The sequence below is a fragment of the Oncorhynchus tshawytscha genome, linkage group LG08 (assembly GCF_018296145.1).
Source record: "Oncorhynchus tshawytscha isolate Ot180627B linkage group LG08, Otsh_v2.0, whole genome shotgun sequence".
NCBI lineage: Eukaryota > Metazoa > Chordata > Actinopteri > Salmoniformes > Salmonidae > Oncorhynchus > Oncorhynchus tshawytscha.
Window position 1 is genome coordinate 72,749,323 of NC_056436.1, and position 21,475 is coordinate 72,770,797.

Genomic DNA, 21,475 nt, shown 5'->3' on the forward strand with positions numbered 1-21,475 from the left:
GTGCAGAGGTTGAGATTTGTTGTGCTACCAGAGTTTTGCAGAGTTTATATCACAGGTTAAACAGGTAAAAATGCTGTAGACACATTGAGACGGATAGTCTCTTATCGCCACCTATTTGACTGTGCAAACAACTCCATTAAATATGCTTTTGTGTTAATGCCGTGGGCAGTGTTTCAATGATAGCTTTAAATGTCAGTATAAAACATCAACAAGAAAGCCTAGACCTTGATAGGCAGTTAGACTAGTGGTCTCCAAGGTGAGCCAGTGTTTCTAATTTTCCCATACTTTCAATGCGTTTATTAAGTAAAATGTCTGACTAAACATGGGTCCAAATGAGGAGTTAGATGTGTGTATTGCGGCGTGGCTGCGGCTCCGAAATCCGAAGCGTGTGTGCATGTGCGGAATATTCTCTGCTCTACTCATTCGGCTGCCCAGAGAACAGTATACTCTGGAAAATTTCACTGACGAATGGAGAATGGTGCTCATTTAATAAAGTTAGATCAAAGCTCAATTAATTTCTGCAAGATCACATAAGCTAATGATATTATACATGACAGAACCGAATTTAATATCATAGTAGTTTATAACGTTACTGTAAATCCAAATGTTTAAACTATTCAAATTAGAAGATTTTGAATGGTCCAATACGTGTAATCCAGTCGTGTCTTGAATTGAGAAAGGTGAACACATCTTTGTGGTTAATGTCGTCCATCACCTTCTAATGGTCCTTATCCGACTATCAATGTATTCATGTTTATAAATTGAACATGTCCTTAAACTGAATTGTCGACCCTATTGTTGTAAGACGACGTTTTAGCCTCTGTGGGACACCTGAATGGGACATTTGAGTTCCATCCAAATGCAAATCTAAGAAGTGGCCTATCACCATCCCAGACTCCAGACCATCACACCAACACCAGCTTGGATGTTGCTAGATTGTGGGGGATGAAGCCATTTAAAACACATCAGACATTTTAAGACAACCAATGACTTGTAGCCACTGGTCATAATGTTGTGAGATGGCTGTGTAATTATTTTTTTTACCTTCATTTAACTAGGCAAGTCAGTTAAGAACAAATTCTTATTTTCAATGACTGCCTAGGAACAGTGGGTAAACTGCCTGTTCAGGGATGCAGAATGACAGATTTGTACCTTGTCAGCTCAGGTTTTGAAGTTGCAACCTTCTGGTTACTAGTCCAACGCTCTAACCACTAGGCTACCCTGCCGCCCCAATTGATGGCATGTGGGTGTATAAGGCCAGCAACAGGCATACATTACAAATGGAACATTAGAATAAAGATAACTCTTGTTTTTTATATGATTGTAGCCTATGCTATATGATCCAATGTCACAGCCCCCTAACAATGTTTAACTGTCCTCTTTGCTGGCATAAACATGTTTTTAAAACAAAGGCCATATATTATGGATTCAGACATTCACTTTGGTCGGAATGTATTGTTTTATGAAAACATTGAACCTCATGGACTTGCAGTTTCCACCATTCCACCTATTAGCCTACTCTGACGATAAAGATATCATGAAGAACTATTAATTTATCGAATTACAGGATAAACCTTCCCACTGGGCACACACTGTTTGAATCAACGTTGTTTCCACGTCATTTAAACGAAATTACGTTGAACCAACATGGTTGGTGCCCAGTGGGATATTTCCCAAACGAAATTAGGGTACAGGATTAGGCCTAGGCCTAATAACACTAACAATAGTGTTATTCGATGCCAAGGGCGTGCGCATCTGGGATCAGGGGTGGTGCCCTTTCTTGAATAAACCAATAGCCATGCCTGGATGTATTGACTGTATATGTCATGGTAACTGTAATCCAATAACTGTAATCCAAATGAAGTAGAACGGAGGGCGGGAATGGGCGTGGTTGTATTCTACGGCATTTATAGATGTGAAGCGCCATTTACCTCTCTGATTTTAAACAACATCTCGACATTATTTTATCAGGAAAACGATGGAGACTGTGCTCCCAGATCAAAAGGACGTAAGACGGGTAAGTAAAACTTTTTCATTTTCATTAGAGTTCATTATTTGTCATTTCTGTTTCGTACAAATTAGGTGCATGGACGATAGGCTGTTTATTGCCACAAAACTCCGTCTGATTTTCATCAAGCCTAAACGTGTCCGGGGATATCCTGTTTTTGTCATTCAATTTTATACATCAGTAAACGAATAGGCCTAACTCAGGGATTTATACGTTCAGGTCCCCAAACCCCTCATGGAGAAACGGAGGAGAGATCGTATCAACCACAGTCTGGAAACCTTACGACTTTTGTTGTTGGAGAACACAAGTAATGAGGTGAGTTACATAAAGTTGGTCTGTGTCTTTTTTCTGAGTATTTTCAGATGTATTTATTTTGTACTTTTGTTTATTTAGAAACTGAAGAATCCCAAGGTGGAAAAGGCAGAGATTTTGGAGAGTGTGGTCAACTTCCTGAGGACAGAGCAGGAAGGAGAACAACAGCATCAGCAAACGAAAAGAGGCCACTCCAAAGAGGGTGGGGTAGAGCAGAGGTCCCCCTGCAAGAGGAAGCAGCATAACTACCGTGAGGGCATGAGGTCATGCCTACTAAAAGTCAGCCACTTTATTGCAACCAAGAGCCAGGAGTTGGATGAGCCCAGCCACGATGCTGATGCCCCACCTCAGAGGTCCCGCATGGGGCTCACCCATCCTCCATCATCTGCCCAGCTCCATGGTACATCACCTTCCACCCCCGACCAAACTCCCCTGGCTAGACAGCAGCTGCCACAGCCTCACCCAGGCCCAGGTCTGAGAACTGGCCTCGGTAACATGGAGCGTCTTTCCCCCTCCAAGCCGTACATGGAACACAGTGACTCTGTGTGGAGGCCATGGCCACAGCAGTGATTGACAGCCTCCAATGATCTGCACAGTTGGGGTCCCAGTTCTGCACCAGAGATAAGGTTGTAGAACTTCTAACAGCTGCCCGCTCATCAACTGCCCAGCAGGGATGGGATGGAGGAGGTTGATTGGCAATAGGTAGTGATTGGGAGTAGAGTGGACAGTGATGGGAAGTGGAGTAGACAGTTAAAGGTGGGGGCTGACTGGGTTAACTGTGTGACTCTCGGTCAGTAGACTGACTGTCATTTGTTTAAATGTTTAAATGTACATCTTGTATATATGGATTACTTTATTTGTTCATGATATGAACAGATACTGTCGTGGAAATGCCAATATATGTCAATTGTTTCCATACGTCTAGTATATATCTACAAGGGAAATATGGCAAACTGAATTTCCTTTGGAACATTTTTTTGTGTGTATTTAAAAATACAAAAGGGAATCAGATAACCAGTCATGTAACCCATTATGTCATTTTTTTTTGGCTTCTTTGGGTTCAGGGTTCTGCCTTTTTCTCAGGCATGTCTGCTGATTATATTTGTAAGTTTAATGTTGTTTTTTTAAATCACGCTCAAAAACCACAAGTCTTTCTATTTTTTTGAGCCACTGAAGGTAAACAAGATGTTTGACTCTCAATCGTATCTTTTTCAATATGAACCTTACCTCTGTGGCCTTGCTATGGCACGAGACTTTGTGTGGTGATATATTATTAGACAATATAGCCTTGATTAAAATACATTTTTTCTTATCGTTTTAAGGGCATATAAGATAACAAACTGCATTCAACTTTATTTTTTGATGAGTGGTTTCACTCTTTTTTTTAACCAGGCAAGCCAGTTAAGAACAAATTCTTATTTACTATGATGGCCTCGGAACAGTGGGTTAACTGCCTTGTTCAGGGGTAGAACGACAGATTTTTCCCTTGTAAGCTTGAGGATTCGATCTAGCAACCTTTCAGTTACTGGCCCAATGCTCTAAACACTAGGCTACCTACTGCCCCATTGTGCTAGTCTTGCTGGTTTACATTGTAAACTAAAAAAGTGTTTTGTCCAAGTGAGAAACACTGACATCCTGTTTATGTTAAACATGGCAAAAAAAATGTTGTCCTGTATTTTTTTTTATATTAAAATTGAGTGAAAGTGGACTCTTGTCTAAAACTTTGTTGGCTGCTATGTCTGTTTGCTCTAAATGTTCTACTTCCTGAGCCATCAAAACACATTGTCCCACATTGTTAGTGTGAATGGCCTGGACCTGGGTTGAGAACAGCCCTGACATTTGCACATTTTTTAGGTGAGAAGACCATATATGTCAATGGGCAAGACCAACTATCACCATTAAAACAAACGGTGCACTTTACACTGGCATGGGCAACCATCAGCAGACATTGAGATGCAGAGAGTTGAGCATCGTAATACAGTCTGGAGCATCCAACCGGCTCTGATCTCAAGTCGCAGGCGTGGATAGGTAGATCAGGGGTCATTCGCAGCTTGACCATATTCATTGAATAGGAAATATTCAAGGGGTAGTAGGCCTGACTCAAATACTAGAATTTACATTTTAGTCATTTAGCAGACACTTATCCAGAGCAATTTACAGTAGTGAGTGCATGCATTTTTCGTACTGGTCCCGTGTAGGTATCAATCCCAGAACCCTGGTGTTGCAAGCACCAAATGAGCCACACAGTCCAATAATTGAAAAATCAATCATTAAGATCTATTTATTTAGACAAGTCCTATAGAGGTTCTAGGTACCATGAAGTTATGTGTAAAATATTTGCATCATATTTTTGTGTAGAAACTGATGAAGACTGACTTAACAACTTAATTTAAAATACAGTGAGGTCCAAAAGTATTTTCACAGTAGACAACTATGTTCTGGCTCTTTACTGCATCCCTTTGAAATGATACAATCACTATGAGTTTCAAGTGTGGACTGTCAGCTTTAATTTGAGGGTATTTTAATCCATATTGAGTGTACCGTTTAGAAATTACAGCACTTTTTGTAAATAGTCACCCATTTTAGGGAATCCAAAGTATTTGGACAAATTCACTTACACGTGTATTAAAGTAGTCAAAAATGAAGTGTTTGGTCCCATATTCCTAGCTCGCTATGGCTACATTTGCTGTTTGTTTTGGTTGTTTCATATTGTTTTGTGCCCAATAGAAATGAATGTTAAATAATGTATTGTGTCACTTTTATTGTAAATAAGAATAGAATATGTTTCTGACCACTTCCACATTAATATGGATGTTACCATGATTATGGATCAGGTCCTCATTGCAAATGAGAATTTGTTCTTAATTGACTCACCCTGATAAATAAAGGTTAAATAAAATAAAACATCCTAACCTCGCACCATTACCAATAACCGGGGTGGGGGGATACACTACATGGCCAAAAGTATGTGCTCATCAAAAATCTCATTCCAAAATCATGGGCATTAATACGGAGTTGGTCCCCTCTTTGCTGCTATCACAGCCTCCACTCTTATGGGAAGGCTTTCCACTAGATGTTGGAACATTACTGTGGGGACTTGCTTCCCTTCAGCCACAAGAGCGTTAGTGAGGTCAGGCACTGATATTGGGCGATTAGGCCTGGCTCGCAGTCGGCGTTCCCATTCATTCCAAATGTCTTCGATGGGGTTGAGGTCAGGGCTCTGTGCAGACCAGTACGTTCTTCCACACCGATCTCGACCATCCATTTCTGTATGGACCTCGCTTTGTGCACAGGGTCATTGTCATGCGGAAACAGGAAAGGGCTTTCCCCCAACTGTTGCCACAACCTTGGAAGCATAGAATTGTCTAGAATGTCATTGTATGCTGTAGCGTTGAGATTTCCCTTCACTGGAACTAAGGGCCCTGGCCCGAACCATGAAAAACAGCCCCAGGAAATTATTCCTTCTCCACCAACTTTACAGTTGGCACTGTGCATTGGGGCAGGTAGAGTCCAATGGCAGCAAGCTTTACACCACTTCATCCGACGCTTGGCATTGGCAATGGTAATCTTATGTTTATGTGCGGCTGCTTTTAATGAAGCTCCCGACGAACAGTTCTTATGCTGATGTTGCTTCTAGAGGCAGTTTGGAACTCAGTAGTGAGTGTTGCAACCGAGGACAGATGATTTCGACTCCCGAGTGGCGCAGCGATCTAAGGCACTACATCTCAGTGCTAGAGCTGTCACTACAGACTCTGGTTTGATTCCAGTCTGTATCACAACTGGCTGTGATTGGGAGTCCCATAGGGCGGTACACAATTGGCCCGGTGTCGTCCGGGTTAGGGTTTGGCCGGGCTAGGCCGTCATTGTAATTAAGAATTTGTTCTTAACTGACTTGTCTAGTTACATAAAGGTTCCATTTTTAAAAAGGCTCTACGCACTTCAGCACTAGGTGGTCCTGTTCTGTGAGCTTGTGTGAACTACCACTTCCAGCTGAGTCTTTGTTGCTCCTAGACGTTTCCACTTCACAACAACAGCACTTACAGTTGACCGGGGCAGCTCTAGCAGGGGAGAAATTGACACACTGACTTGTTGGAAAGGTGGCATCCTATGATAGTGACATGTTAAAAGTCACTGTGTTCTTCAGTAAGGCCATTCTACTGCCAGTGTTTGTCTATGGAGATTGTATGGCTGTGTGCTCGATTGTATACACCTTTCAGCAACAGGTGTGGCTGAAGTAGCTGAATCCACTAATTTGACGTGGTGTCCACATACTTTTGTATACATAGTGTATTTATGCCTCTGTAACTATCTCACTCATCATTACTCACGATTCATTAATGATTATCCTTAATCATTGTAGCATCCACATTAATGTAGAAGTGTTTAGAAACATATTATATTCTTATTTACCATAAAAGTGACTCCAAAATGGCACAATATATTATTTTACATTAATTTCTATTTGGCACAAAATAATTTTAAACACAACCAAAACAAACTGCAAATGCATCCAACAAGTTTGTAGGCTCCCGAACTTGATGTAGTCATTGCGTTCTAGGAATATGGGACCAAATACTAAACTTGTGACTACTTTAATACACATATAATGGAATTTGTCCAAATAATTTTAGTTCCCTAAAATGTACAAAAAGAGCTGTAATTTCTAAACGGTTCACCTAATATGGATGAAAATGTCCTCAAATTAAAGCTGACGTCTGCACTTTAACCATTATATCACTTCAAATCCAAAGTGCTGGAGTTAAGAGCCAAAACAACCACAAATGTGTCACTGTCCAATTACTTTTGGACCTCACTGTATGTAGAATGATTTATTAGTCTCCAATTTGATTTGAAGGAGCTTTGTGGTAAAAGCACAAAGGCCTAATAGAAAGTTGTCATCAGTGAATATATGTTCGCATATGTCAAATCCAACACGAGCTATGTTGTATAGTGTTCAATAGAGTACAATATTAAAATATTGTCATAGCTAAACATAAACTTGCTATTTGTAACGTTCAAAAATTTCGCCTGATTGGATTATTAGTGTGTCCACAATTGCATATTACAACTCCTACATTCTTCAAGGCCTCACTTGTGCCTATAGTAACACCTTATATCAAAGGAGGAGTTAGTCCCGCTAGGTCGCGCCCTGAACAGGACGCGCTATTGAACGGAGCTTTGGACTGCTTTAACACCCCTAGATAAGCCCATAAATAAACGGGTTAAAAGCGAAAATCTGATTAAGGATTCATTCGAAGGGAATCTTTCTCCAAGCTGACTAGAATACCGTGTTAAATTGTTATTATTGTCGGAATCCCTCACTAAAACGCATTTACCAGCTCGGTGGTAAATGGATTAAATGAGGCAGAGGACTTTTTTTCTAGCCTAGAACTGCCCACTGAGGATGTGTTGGTCAAAGCGCACTAAAGAACAGAGAGCATTTAGTCTATCCACACAAAAATAAAAAACGAAACATTTTATTTATATAGTAGTTTGATTTTATAGCTTCACGTTACATTTACATGGTCTTATTTGTAGGCTAAGTATGATTTGAATATGAGTCAGTAAATTAGTGTTTAGAGACAGATACTTTTAGCCAGATTGTCAAATCAAAGCCCATCGTTGTATAATGTTTATTTTCTGCCACAGAAATTAGTAGATTGTCATCTGTTCAGCGCCCATGTTCACGTCTCGTGTTGGCACGAGAGCCACGCGTTCAGCAGCCTACCTGAGATGTTTCACACCATCCAGCTGTCAAATTGAGTTACCTCAAGCTACACAGATGGTGTAGTAAATAGTTGCTTTTCTACGAAGGTCAAAATTATGGAAGTATTTTTTAAATTAGCAACAACTCCAGCTTCATAAAGACAATTATTAATTTCACGCGTGGGTAGGCTACATATGGAGGAAAGTTCTTAATAGGCTTTTAGTAAGATTTGTTATTGAATATGCCAGTGTATCAAATGAATTGCCATATGAGAACCAGCGTTCACTCTTCATAATTTGCTGCCCCATTCACCTTGTAGAGTTTAGAAAAGATACATGATGTGAGCGACGTTTACAGGCCATTCCCACGGCCACAGGCATACACGTGTGAAGTATACAAGGAGAGAAAATAGCAAAGTAAATGCCACCTTTTTGTTTTTGCCAACGGGAGTAAATTTAATCAGGTAACAAACCATTTGTCTGTTGTCTCGTGCAATGCATGAACCCAATCCCACACCCAAACAACGCAAAGGAGAGTAATCTGGTCCATTTTAGGCCTACCTCTATTTAAATGTTTTTTTTATCAAACGAATTCACAATTGTCGATTAATTCATCCCAAATATGTCCCGTTGTCCAAATTGTTGACTGAAAATAGAGATCCTTCTTTTTAGCATTCTTGACATTTTCATACAGTAGCCTATTTAATTACCAAAGTGTAGTGTGGTGCACGAGGCCTGAAAAAAAACTTGAGTAGGCTAATTCGATATTGCTGTAAATTCTACAATTGGAAATTTGCGCTTCATTCATTTCGAATTACGCATGGTCCACAATCAATGCAATATAAATGATGATTAATTGACTGATTGCTGATTTAGTTATCATGATAATTGATCACAATCATAATGAAGAGGAGAACTTTGATATGAGCTGCCATGGTAGACGAATAAAGAATTCCAGTAGACATATATTTTAATTGACTAGGCTAAATGCCTGAGAAAATAGTAACACTTCGACAGAAGGGAAAGGAAAAGTTAGCATTTAACACCTTGGCACAAAGGATTTGCCACCATCATTTCTGCCACGTGTTATAGCACATGGGGTGTTAAAACGTTTGCATGCACCCACGAGCCAAAAAAGTGCTCTTGGAATAGCCTACATAAAAAGTAGGCTCGTGCGCTGAAAACGGATTTTGACGTTCCACGTACCCCTGTGGTTAATCATGGAACATGGATAAAAAACGCAAACTCACCTCTATCGGCTACTTTCACTGTTAAAACATTGAATATGGTAATATTTCGCATTGTTTGTTATACGTAGGCTATTCAAGGTTATTCAATGGGCTTATATAAAATGTAGCAGGGCAAATTGACAAATTGATTCAGGCCATATCTACTACTTTATTTTAAACAAAACAAATGAAAACGTTTATTTTTATATGTAAATATGTTGTAGCCTTGTCTTTTAACGTTGTGCACAGACAGTTCTTGGCTACCCGACTTTATCAAACCATTTGGAATAGGTTAGAATGTTGCCCAAATGTAATGAGTTTTAATCCGTCTTTAGAGGGGCAATCTGCAGGTGCTACATCCATTTATTTTACTTGATTCTTGAAGAACATAATTTATGAATGCCTCGTGAGCTTAGTTCAACCGTCGAAACCAAAATGTAAGCTTGTTTAACTCCAATGTTTGTTAACAAAGTACATTTAAACAAACACTATACAGCCTCAAAACATGGTTCAAACTATAATGTTGATATCATGGGTGGTCAGTTCTTGCATCCATATGTCTGTCTATGAATTTGAGAGGTTGCATTTCTCCACACCCATCCCTAAGCTTTTTAACGGAACAGGGGCAGATTTCCCCTTCAGTCTTTTAATAAATATTGTGGGTTTTTTTTTCTTCTCTCAATCAAGCGACAAATTAGCCTTTAGAGAAGAGGTCATGGTCTGAGCAAGTCTACTGCCCTGACGAACCCATATAACACTTTTGATTCGTAGTCTGGAAGAGACTAGAGAGGAGAGAGCGTCAGACACAGAATATTGTAAATCGAAGACAAAACGAGTGAATTTGGAAGATGAAACCTTCATCAGTAACTCAATTTGACGCCACAATTTCTCCTAGAAAGGTACAATATGTGATTTTAAACTTTTCATTTGCCCCATATTTGATTCTATATCTTAAATGTGTCTTTGATATTGTTGTTGAACCGACCCTCTCTCTAATTAGTCATATTGTATTATTCTTGACAGCTTCTCAAACCATAAGTGGAGAAGCATTGCAGAGGGAGAATGATCAGAAGCTTGGACACCCTGAGAACCCTTCTTCTGCAGGGGCAACAGGATCAGGTATGGACAGCATCTCCCTTTCTTTACAGTGTGTCTCCTTATCCTCTCCACCAGCTGTTAAGTTTTTAGTCTTAGCAATGCTGACGAAACATAGTTTTTTCTGATCTCCAGAGTTTGGCCAGCTGTCACATGGAGAAGCCAGGCAGAGATACTGGAACACACCGTGCTTTTCCTGAAGAGCAGAGATACTGGAACACAGTCCTTTTCCTGAAGAGCAGAGATACTGTATGCAGAGGTCTAGTCAGTTCCAGGAGGGCTTCTCAGCCTGCATGCAGAGTTATAGTCAGTTCCTAAAGATTAAAAGGGTGGACAGGGATTTAGCTACAGTGCCACAGAGCAAAAACCAAGACATGAGGTCGAAGGATGTCACGATCGTCTAATGAATTAACGGACCAAGGCTCAGTGTACGTAGAGTTCCACATGTTTATTAAATGAAACTCACAAAAACAATGAAGACCAACGAAACGTGACGTTCTGTAGAGCTCACAGGCCTCAACACAAAAACAAGATCCCACAAAAACCCAGTGGGCAAAGGCTACCTAATCAGATCCCCAATCAGAGACAACGATAGACAGCTGCCTCTGATTGGGAACCATACCAGGCCAACATAGAAATACAAAAACTAGACCGTGGATCATTGCAGGGACTCTGGACCGTGGATCGTTGCCGGAAGAACCGGACTGTGGATCATTGCTGGAGGCTCTGGACCGGGTACCCTCGCAGGAGGCTCTGGACTAGGAACCCTCGCAGGAGGCTCTGGACTAGGAACCCTCGCAGGAGGCTCTGGACTGGGGACCTTCGCAGGAGGCTCTTGACTGTGGATCATCGCCGGAAGAACTGGACCGTGGATCATCGCTGGAGGATCCAGACTGGGAACCCCCTAGGAGGCTCTGGACTGGGAACTTTCACAGGAGGCTCTGGACTGTGGATCTTCACTGGAAGAACCGGACCGTGGATCATCGCCGGAGGTTCCGGACTGGGAAACCTCGCAGGAGGCTCTGGACTGGGGACCTTTGCAGGAGGCTCTGGACTAGGAACCCTCGCTGAAGTCTCTGGACTGGGAACCCTCGCTGGAGGCTCTGGACTGGGAACCGTTGCAGGAGGCTCTGGACTGGGAACCATTGCAGGAGGCTCTGGACTGGGAACCGTCGCAGGAGGCTCTGGACTGGGACCCCTCGCTGGAGGCTCTGGACTAGGAACCATCGCTGGAGGCTCTAGACTGGGAACCCTCGCAGGAGGCTCTGGACTAGGAACCCTCGCTGGAGGCTCTGGACTGGGGACACGCACTTCAGGGAGAGTGCGAGGAGCAGGCACAGGACGTACCTGACTGGGAAGGCACACTTGAGGGAGAGTGCGAGGAGCAGGCACAGGACGTACCTGACTGGGAAGGCACACTTGAGGGAGAGTGCGAGGAGCAGGCACAGGACGTACCTGACTGGAGGCGTACTAGCGACCTGGTGTGTAGAACTGGCACCGATGGTGCTGGAACGATGACACACTCCGCACGGGGAGTGCGGGTAGCTAGCACAGGATGTACTGGGCTGTGGAGGCGCACTGGAGACCTGGAGCATAGAACTGGCACAGATGGTGCCGGGACGATGACACACTCCGCACGGTGAGTGCGGGTAGCTAGCACAGGACGTACTGGGCTTTGGAGGGTCACTGGAGACCTGGTGCGTAGAACCGGCACAACTTGTACTGGAACAATGACACACTTTGCACGGCGAGTGCGGGGAGCTAGCACAGGACGTACTGGGCTGTGGAGGCATACCTCAGGGCGAGTACGGGGAGCAGACATAGGACGTAACGGACTTTGGACATGTACTTCAGGGCGAGTATGGGGAGCAGGCACAGGACGTAACAGACTTTGGACACGTACTTCAGGGCGAGTATGGGGAGCAGGCACAGGACGTAACAGACTTTGGACACGTACTTCAGGGCGAGTACGGAGAGCAGACACAGGACGTAACAGACTTTGGACATATACTTCAGGGCGAGTACGGGGAGCAGGCAGGCACAGGGACACGTAACAGACAGACACAGGACGTTTGGACACGTACTTCAGGGCGAGTACGGGGAGCAGACACAGGACGTAACAGACTTTGGACATGTACTTCAGGGCGAGTATGGGGAGCAGACACAGGACGTAACAGACTTTGGACACGTACTTCAGGGCGAGTACGGGGAGCAGGCACAGGATGTTTCGGACAGGGGACACGTACTTCAGGGCGAGTGCGAGGAGGAGACACAGGACGTACCGGACTGGGGAGGCACACTGGAGGCCAGATGTGTGAAACTGGTGCAGATGACACCGGACTGGTGTCACGCTCCACACCACCTCTCTCCGGAATCTTTCGTTGAGTTCCTCCTTCGACTCCCTGACGGCTCTGGCTCATTCCTCGCCTCCCCCGACCACCCCGTGTGCCCCCCCTGTCTTTTGGGCTTAATCTGTGGCCGCAAACTCCTGCGTCGTCGCTGTGCTCCCTTCTCTCCTTGCTTCTCCCGCCAGGGAAGGCGATCCTGTCCTGCCAGGATCTCCTCCCAAGTCCAGGATCCCTTCCCATCCAATATCTCCTCCCAAGTCCAGGATACACTCTCCTCCTGGGCACGCTGCTTGGTCCTGTTGTGGTGGGATCTTCTGTCACAATCGTCTAATGAATTAACGGACCAAGGCGCAGCGTACATAGAGTTCCACATGTTTATTAAATTAAACTCACCAAAACAATAAAGAACAACATAACGTGACGTTCTGTAGACGTCACAGGCCTCAACACAAAAACAAGATCCCACAACAACCCAGTGGGAAAAGGCTGCCTAAATATGATCCCCAATCAGAGACAATGATAGACAGCTACCTCTGAGCTACCTCTGATTAGGAACCATACCAGGCCAACATGGAATCATGTAGAAACCAACATTGATTGTGTATGTGTACCATTCAGAGGGTGAATGGGCCAGAAAAAAAGATTTAAGAAACTTTGAACGGGGTATGGTAGTAGGCACCAGGCGCACTGGTTTGTGTCACAAACTGCAACGCTGCTGGGTGTTTCACGTTCAACAGTTTTCTGTCTGTATCAAAAAAGGTTTCCTGTCTGTATCAAAATATTCAGATGACTGAAAGATAACATATTTTCAGATGAATGAAAGATAAAATATATTTAGATGACTGAAAGATAACATATATTCAGATGAATGAAAGATATTTCAGATGAATGACAGATAACATATTTAGATGAATGAAAGACAACATATATTTAGATGACTGAAAGATAACATATATTCAGATGAATGAAAGATAACATATATTTAGATGACTGAAAGATATAAATTCAGATAACTGAAAGATATTTCAGATGAATGAAAGATAACATTTTCAGATCAATAATAGATAACATATATGCAGATGACTTAAATGTAACATTTTCAGATGACTGAAAGATTACATATTTTCAGATGAATGAAAGATAACATATATTGAGATGAATAAAACATAACATACTGTATTTTTAAATGACTGTCAAGACAACTTGTTTTGTTGATTTAATTGTTAAAATTACTCATACAATGCAAAAACCCTTGTCAGTATCCACACAATCTAAGAGCCATCATCAGTATCCACGAAAATGATAAGAATCATGGATATCCTGGATATCTTGCATATATAGCCTTTTTATGTCTCTATTTGGTTCCAGTGCGTCTCTTCGGTCCAGGATATACTGCGCCGGCTCTACGCACAGTGTAGCTCCACGGACCAGGCCTCCTGTGTGTCTCCCCAGCCTGGTGAGTCCTGGACCTGCTCCACGGACCAGGCCTCCTGTGTGTCTCCCCAGCCTGGTGAGTCCTGTGCCTGCTGCACGAACAAAGCCTCCAGTGGTGATTCATGGCACAAAGCCCCCAGTGATGATCCATGGCACGAAGCCTCCAGTGATGATCCATGGCACGCAGCCTCCAGTGATGATCCATGGCACAAAGCTTCCAGTGATGATCCATGGCACGAAGCCTCCAGTGATGATCCATGGCACGAAGCCTCCAGTGATGATCCATGGCACAAAGCCTCCAACGACGGCCTCCAGTCCGGGGCCCGCAACGAGGGTCCCCAGTCTGGGGCCCGCAGCGAGGGTCCACAGTCCGGGGCCTGCAACGAGGGTCCCCAATCCAGGGTCAGTGGCGAGGGTCCCCTATGTTTTGTGTTTCTATGTTTTGGCCGGGTATGGTTCTCAATCAGGGACAGCTGTTTATCGTTGTCCCTGATTGGGAATCATACTTAGGCAGCATGTTTTGCCACCTTAGGTTGTGGGATGTTGTTTTTGTTAGCTCTGTGTAGCCTTCAGAACGTGACGTTCTTTTGTTGTTTTGTTTGGTGTTCGGATTAATTAAAGAATCATGAACACTTCCACACTGCACCTTGGTCCACTTCTTCCGACGAGCGTTACATAGATGACTGAAAGATATTATTCAGGTGAATGAAAGATAACATATATTCAAATGACTGAAAGATAACATATATTCAGATATTTCTAAATGACTGTCAAGACAACATGTTTTGTTGATTTAATTGTTGAAATTACTCATACAATGCAAGAACCCTTGTCAGTATCTACACAATCTAAAAGCCATCATCAGTATCCACGAAAATGATAAGAATCATGGATATCTTGCATATTCATATTCATGGTTATCTAACATATTTTCAGATGACTGAAATGTAACATATTCAGATGAATGAAATATAAAATATACTTAGATGATTGAAAGATATTATTCAGATGAATGAAAGATAACATATTTTCAGATTAATGAAACAAAATATATTTAGATGACTGAAATATATTATTCAGGTGAATGAAAGATAACATATATTCAGATTAATGAAAGATAACATATATTCAGATGACTGAAAGATATCATCTAAATACTCTCCTGCAACCCGCGTCACCCAATGTGGCGTGGATTTTTTTTTTTTTCCTAAAGTATTTATATTTACTTCAGATCTGGAATCCCTCAACTGAAGCTAGCCAGCTAACTACCAGCTATCAGTCAGCAAACCATTGCCAGCAGTCATCAGCTAACCTTCAGCTCGGAAAGCTCTCGCTAGTTCGAACAACTTGACTCTAACCAGAGCATAACGGACCTATTATTTTTATCCCCGGATTCCCACCGCAAACTGAACATTTTCATCTGGATCTTCACAACAAGCTAACCGCAATCCCGGATGACTACTCCTGACTAGCGTTTCCATCCCAGAGGAAGCATAAATTAGCTTGAATCTAGCCCGGCAAGAGCTCCTGCGCTACCACCGAAGTATACTCCTGGGCTACCACCGAAGTATACTCCTGGGCTACCACCGAAGTATACTCCTGGGCTACAATATCCGGACCCCTTCTACAGACGGTACGGGGCATGGAAAGATCCCCTACGACTGGAATACCGTCATAATCTGCCCGAGGACTCCCAACAGGCCCCTCAGGCGTGACGCCCGCTGAAGGCCCATTATGCTAACCAGCTAGGCCTGCTAGCTACCTAGAGCTACTTGGAACCCTACTAATTCCACGACTGGTCTATCGACGTCACCGCACGAAGAGGCAAAACCAGACTTACCCTCATCGTGACGTCCCCCAAAGGCTAACTTTCTAGGCCCTGCTATTTGCTTGCTGGCTAACCCGGTCGGCTAACTGCTAGCTTGCCTGCCCGGTCTGCTAACTGCTAGCTCTTGCTAACTGCTTGCTTGCTAACCCGGTCTGCTAACTGCTAGCCCCTGCTAACTGCTTGCTAACCCGGCCTGCTAACTGCTAGCTTGCCCCGGTCTACTAACTGCTAGTTTCCGGCCCCGGGCCGGCTAACTGCTAGCTTACCTTCCCGGTCTGTAACTGCTAGCCCATGCTAACTGCTTGCTTGCTAACCCGGCCTGCTAACTGCTAGCTTGCCCCGGTCTACTAGCTGCTAGCTTGTTTAGCCACGGCCTACTAACTGTTAGCTTGTTGGCATCGGCCTGCTAACTGTCTGAATCGCTGTGTCCCCAGCCAGCCCAACCACTCACTGGACCCATATATTCACTTGGCTAAGCATTGCCTCTCTCTAACATCAATATGCCTTGTCCATTACTGTCCTGGTTAGTGATTACTGTCTTATTTCACTGTGGAGCCTCTAGCCCTGCTCAATATGCCTTAATCAACCATGTTGTTCCACCTCATACATATGCGATGACATCACCTGGTTTAAACATCTCTAGAGACTATATCTCTCTCTTCATTACTCAATGCCTAGGTTTACCTCCAATGTACTCACATCCTACCTTGCCTTTGTCTGTACACTATGCCTTGAATCTATGCTATCGTGCCCAGAAACCTGCTCCTTTTACTCTCTGTTCTGAACGTGCTAGACGGCCAGTTTGTATAGTCTTTAGCCGTACCCTTATCCTACTTCTCCTCTGTTCCTCTGGTGATGTGGAGGTTAATCCAGGTCCTGCAGTGCCTAGCTCCACTCCCACCCCACAGGTGCTCTCATTTGTTGACTTCTATAAACGTAAAAGCCTTGGTTTCATGCATGTTAACATTAGAACCCTACCCCCTAAGTTTGTTTAACTCACTGCTTTAGCACACTCTGCCAACCCAGATGGCTTAGCCGTGTCTGAATCCTGGCTTAGGAAAACCACCAAAAACCTTGAAATTTCCATTCCTAACTATAACGTTTTCCGCCAAGATAGAACTACCAAAGGGGGCGGTGTTGCAATCTACTGCAGAGTTCTGTATTACTATCTAAGTCTGTACCCAAACAATTTGAGCTTCTACTTCTAAAAATTCAACCTTTCCAGAAACAAGTCTCTCACTGTTGCCGCTTGCTATAGACCTCCCTCTGCCCCCAGCTGTGCCCTCGATACCATATGTGAATTGATTGCCCCCCATCTATCTTCTGAGCTCGTGCTACTAGGTGACCTAAACTGGGACATGCTTAACACCCCGGCCATCCTACAAACTAAGCTTGATGCTCTCAATCTCACACAAATTATCAATGAACCTACCAGGTTCAACCCCAAATCAGTAAACACGGGCACCCTCATAGATGTCATCCTAACTAACTCGCCCTCCAAATACACCTCTGCTGTTTTCAATCAAGATCTCAGTGATCAAATGACCACCCCTCAACCAAACGACCACCCCTCATCACTGTCAAACGCTCCCTGAAACATTTCTGCGAGCAGGCCTTTCTAATCGACCTGGCCAGGGTATCCTGGAAGGACATTGACCTCATCCCGTCAGTAGATGATGCCTGACTATTCTTTAAAAGTGCCTTCCTCACCATCTTAAATAAGCATGCCCCTCTCAAAAAATGTAGAACTATGAATAGATATAGTCCTTGGTTCGCTCCAGACCTGTTTGCCCTTGACCAGCACAAAAACCTCCTGTAGCGTTCTGCATTAGCATCGAATAGCCCCCGTGATATGCAACTTTTCAGGGAAGTGAGGAACAAATATACACAGGCAGTTAGAAAAGCTAAGGCAAGCTTTTTCAAACAGAAATTTGCATCCTGTAGTACTTACTCAAAAAAGATCTGGGACACTGTAAAGTCCATGGAGAATAAGAGCACCTCATCCCAGCTGCCCACTGCTCTGAGGCTAGGAAACACTGTCACCACCGATAATTCCACTATAATTGAGAATTTCAATAAGCATTTCTCTACGGCTGTCCATGCTTTCCATTTGGCTACCCCTACCCCGGTCAACTGCCCGGCACCCTCCACAGCAACCCGCCAAAGCCCCCACCATTTTTCCTTTACCCAAATCCAGATAGCTGATGTTCTGAAAGAGCTGCAAAATCTGGACCCCTACAAATCAGCCGGGCTAGACAGTCTGGACCCTCTCTTTCTAAAAATATCTGCTGAAATTGTTGCAACCCCTATTACTAGCCTGTTCAACCTCTCTTTCGTATCGTCTGAGATTCCCAAAGATTGGAAAGCTGCCGCGGTCATCCCCCTCTTCAAAGGGGGTGACACTCTAGACCCAAACTGCTACAGACCTATATCTATCCTACCCTGTCTTTCTAAGGTCTTTGAAAGCCAAGTTAACAAACAGATTACTGGCCATTTCGAATCCCACCATACCTTCTCCGCTATTCAATCTGGTTTCAGACCTGGTCATGGGTGCACCTCAGCCACGCTCAAGGTTCTAAATGACATCATAACCGCCATCGTTAAGAGACATTACTGTACAGCCGTATTCATCGACCTGGTCAAGGCTTTTGACTCTGTCAATCACAACATTCTTATGGGCAGACTCGACAGCCTTGGTTTCTCAAATGATTGCCTCGCCTGGTTTACCAACTACTTCTCTGATAGAGTTCAGTGTGTCAAATCGCAGGGACTGTTGTCCGGTCCTCTGACAGTCTCTATGGGTGTGCCACAGGGTTCAATTCTCGGGCCGACTCTCTTTTCTGTGTACATCAATGATGTTGCTCTTGCTGCTGGTGATTCTCTGATCCACCTCTACGCAGACGACACCATTCTGTATACTTCTGGCCCCTCCTTGGACACTGTGTTAACTAACCTCCAGACGAGCTTCAATGCCATACAACTCTTCTTCCATGGCCTCCAACTGCTCTTAAATGCAAATAAAACTAAATGCATGCTATTCAATCGATCACTGCCCGCACCTGCCCGCCCGTCCAGCATCACTACTCTGGACGGCTCTGACTTAGAATACGTGGACAACTACAAATACCTGGGTGTCTGGTTAGACTGTAAACTCTCCTTCCAGACTCACATTATGCACCTCCAATCCAAAATTAAATCTAGAATCGGCTTCCTATGTCGCAACAAAGCATTCTTCACTCATGCTGCCAAACATACCCTCGTAAAACTGACCATCCTACCGATCCTCGACTTCGGCTATGTCATCTATAAAATAGCCTCCAACACTCTACTCAACAAACTGGATGCAGTTTATCACAGTGCCGTCCGTTTTGTCACCAAAGCCCCATACACTACCCACCATTGCGACCTGTACGCTCTCGTTGGTTGGCCCTCGCTTCATACTCATCGCCAAATCCACTGGCTACAGGTTATCTACAAGTCTCTGCTAGGTAAAGCTCCGCCTTATCTCAGCTCACTGGTCACCATAGCAGCACCCACTCGTAGCACACGCTCCAGCAGATATATCTCACTGGTCACCCCCAAAGCCAATTCCTCCTTTGGTCGTCTTTCCTTCCAGTTCTCTGCTGCCCATGACTGGAATGAATTGCAAAAATCTCTGAAGCTGGAGACTCACATCTCCCTCACTAGAGCAGCTTACAGATCACTGCACCTGTACATAGCCCATCTGTAAACAGCCCATCTATCTACCTACCTCATCCCCATACTGGTATTTATTTATTTATTTTGCTCCTTTGCACCCCAGTATCTCTACCTGCACATTCATCTTCTGCCAATCTACCATTCCAGTGTTTAATTGCTATATTGTAATTACTTCGCCACCATGGCCTATTTATTTCCTTAACTTACCTCATTTGCACTCACTGTATATAGGCTTTTTGTTTTCTTTTGTTCTACTGTATTATTGACTGTATGTTTTGTTTATTCCATGTGTAACTCTGTGTTGTTGTATGTGTCGAATTGCTACACTTTATCTTGGCCAGGTCACAGTTGCAAATGAGAACTTGTTCTCAACTAGCCTACCTGGTTAAATAAAGGTGTTCTCAACTAGCCTACCTGGTTAAATAAAGGTGTTCTCAACTAGCCTACCTGGTTAAATAAAGGTGAAATAAAAAATAATTTAAAAAAAACAACATATATTTAGATTAATGAAAGATAACTGTCACGCCCTGACCTTAGAGAGCCTTTTTTATTCTCTATTTGGTTAGGTCAGGGTGTGACATGGGTGAGCAAATCTATGTGTTCTATTTCTTTGTTGGCCAGGTATGGTTTGTATGATTGGGGATCATACTTAGGCAGCCTGTTTTCCACCTGAGTTTGTGGGATCTTGATTTTGTTAGTTGCTCTATAGCCTGCAGAACTTTACTGTCGTTTTGTATTTTGTATTTTTTTGGGGGTGTTCATTTTAAATAAAAGTATGATGTTCGTCTACCACGCTGCACCTTGGTCTAATTTATCTAACGGCCGTAACAATAACATATATTCAGATGACTGAAAAATAACATATATATTTAGATGACTGTCAAGACAACTTATTTTGTTGATTAAATTGTTGAAATTACTCATACAATTCAAGAACCCTTGTCAGTATCCACACAATTTAAGAGCCATCATCAGTATCCACGAAAATGATCAAGAATCATGGATATCCTCGAGTGAAATATTTGGGCCTAATTTATTTAGAAAATATGTATATTTTTGACAACTGAGATCCAATGTATTTTTTATATTCTTACAAATAAAAATGTAAAATCACCTCAGTCTTGTTTATTTGCATCTGTGTTTTGATTCATAATTTGTTTTACTGTCTTGATTTGAAAACAAGTTTTAACTGCAAAAAAGGACGGTAGCACACAGAAACATTTTAATCTGCATAATAAAGTTAAGCAATATATGTCTTGCTGGAGAAGTGGAAGTGTTCATAACCATAAACTGGACTAAAATTGAGAACTTTGATTCACCATGGAGTCACTTCCCACCGGGTAAAAACTGGTTGAATCAACGTTGCTTCCACGTCATTTCAAGCAAAAAAAAAGATCAATTTGCTGAGGTTGAAACAACGCGGAAAACTGATTGGATTTGAAAAAGGAAATCAATGTAAGGGAATTTAGTATTTTTTTCACCCAACTTTCTCCCTAAATCCAATGACATGGTGACATGTTTTGTTGTCTTCACTTTTGTTGACAACTCAACCAAATGTTATTCAAAACGAGACGTTGAATTGACATTTGAATCTCTTGAAATGAGTAGCCTGAACTATGTGTAATTCGATGCTTGGTGTGGTATAGTTTCACCTTTATTTTCCTTTCCCATGGAAATCTCTAAAGAGGGAGTTACATTTGCACTTGTAAAAGGGACATCGTTCTTATTTTCTCAACTGGAAGTTTGATAGTATGCTGCAAGTAAGTGCGAATGTTATCCAAGGCGCGTATGGTGCAGGTTTGCCAGATTTACCGCC

General features: G+C 43.1%; 1 protein-coding gene across 1 annotated transcript; it reads left to right on the plus strand.

The window, feature by feature from the left end:
• Positions 1-1,819: 1,819 nt before the first annotated feature.
• On the plus strand, positions 1,820-4,026 carry her5 (hairy-related 5). The gene is made up of 3 exons (XM_024430648.2): positions 1,820-2,017; positions 2,228-2,323; positions 2,402-4,026. The coding sequence occupies exons 1-3, from the start codon at positions 1,979-1,981 to the stop codon at positions 2,888-2,890; spliced, it is 624 nt and encodes a 207-aa protein (XP_024286416.2). The 5' UTR covers positions 1,820-1,978; the 3' UTR covers positions 2,891-4,026.
• Positions 4,027-21,475: the final 17,449 nt, after the last annotated feature.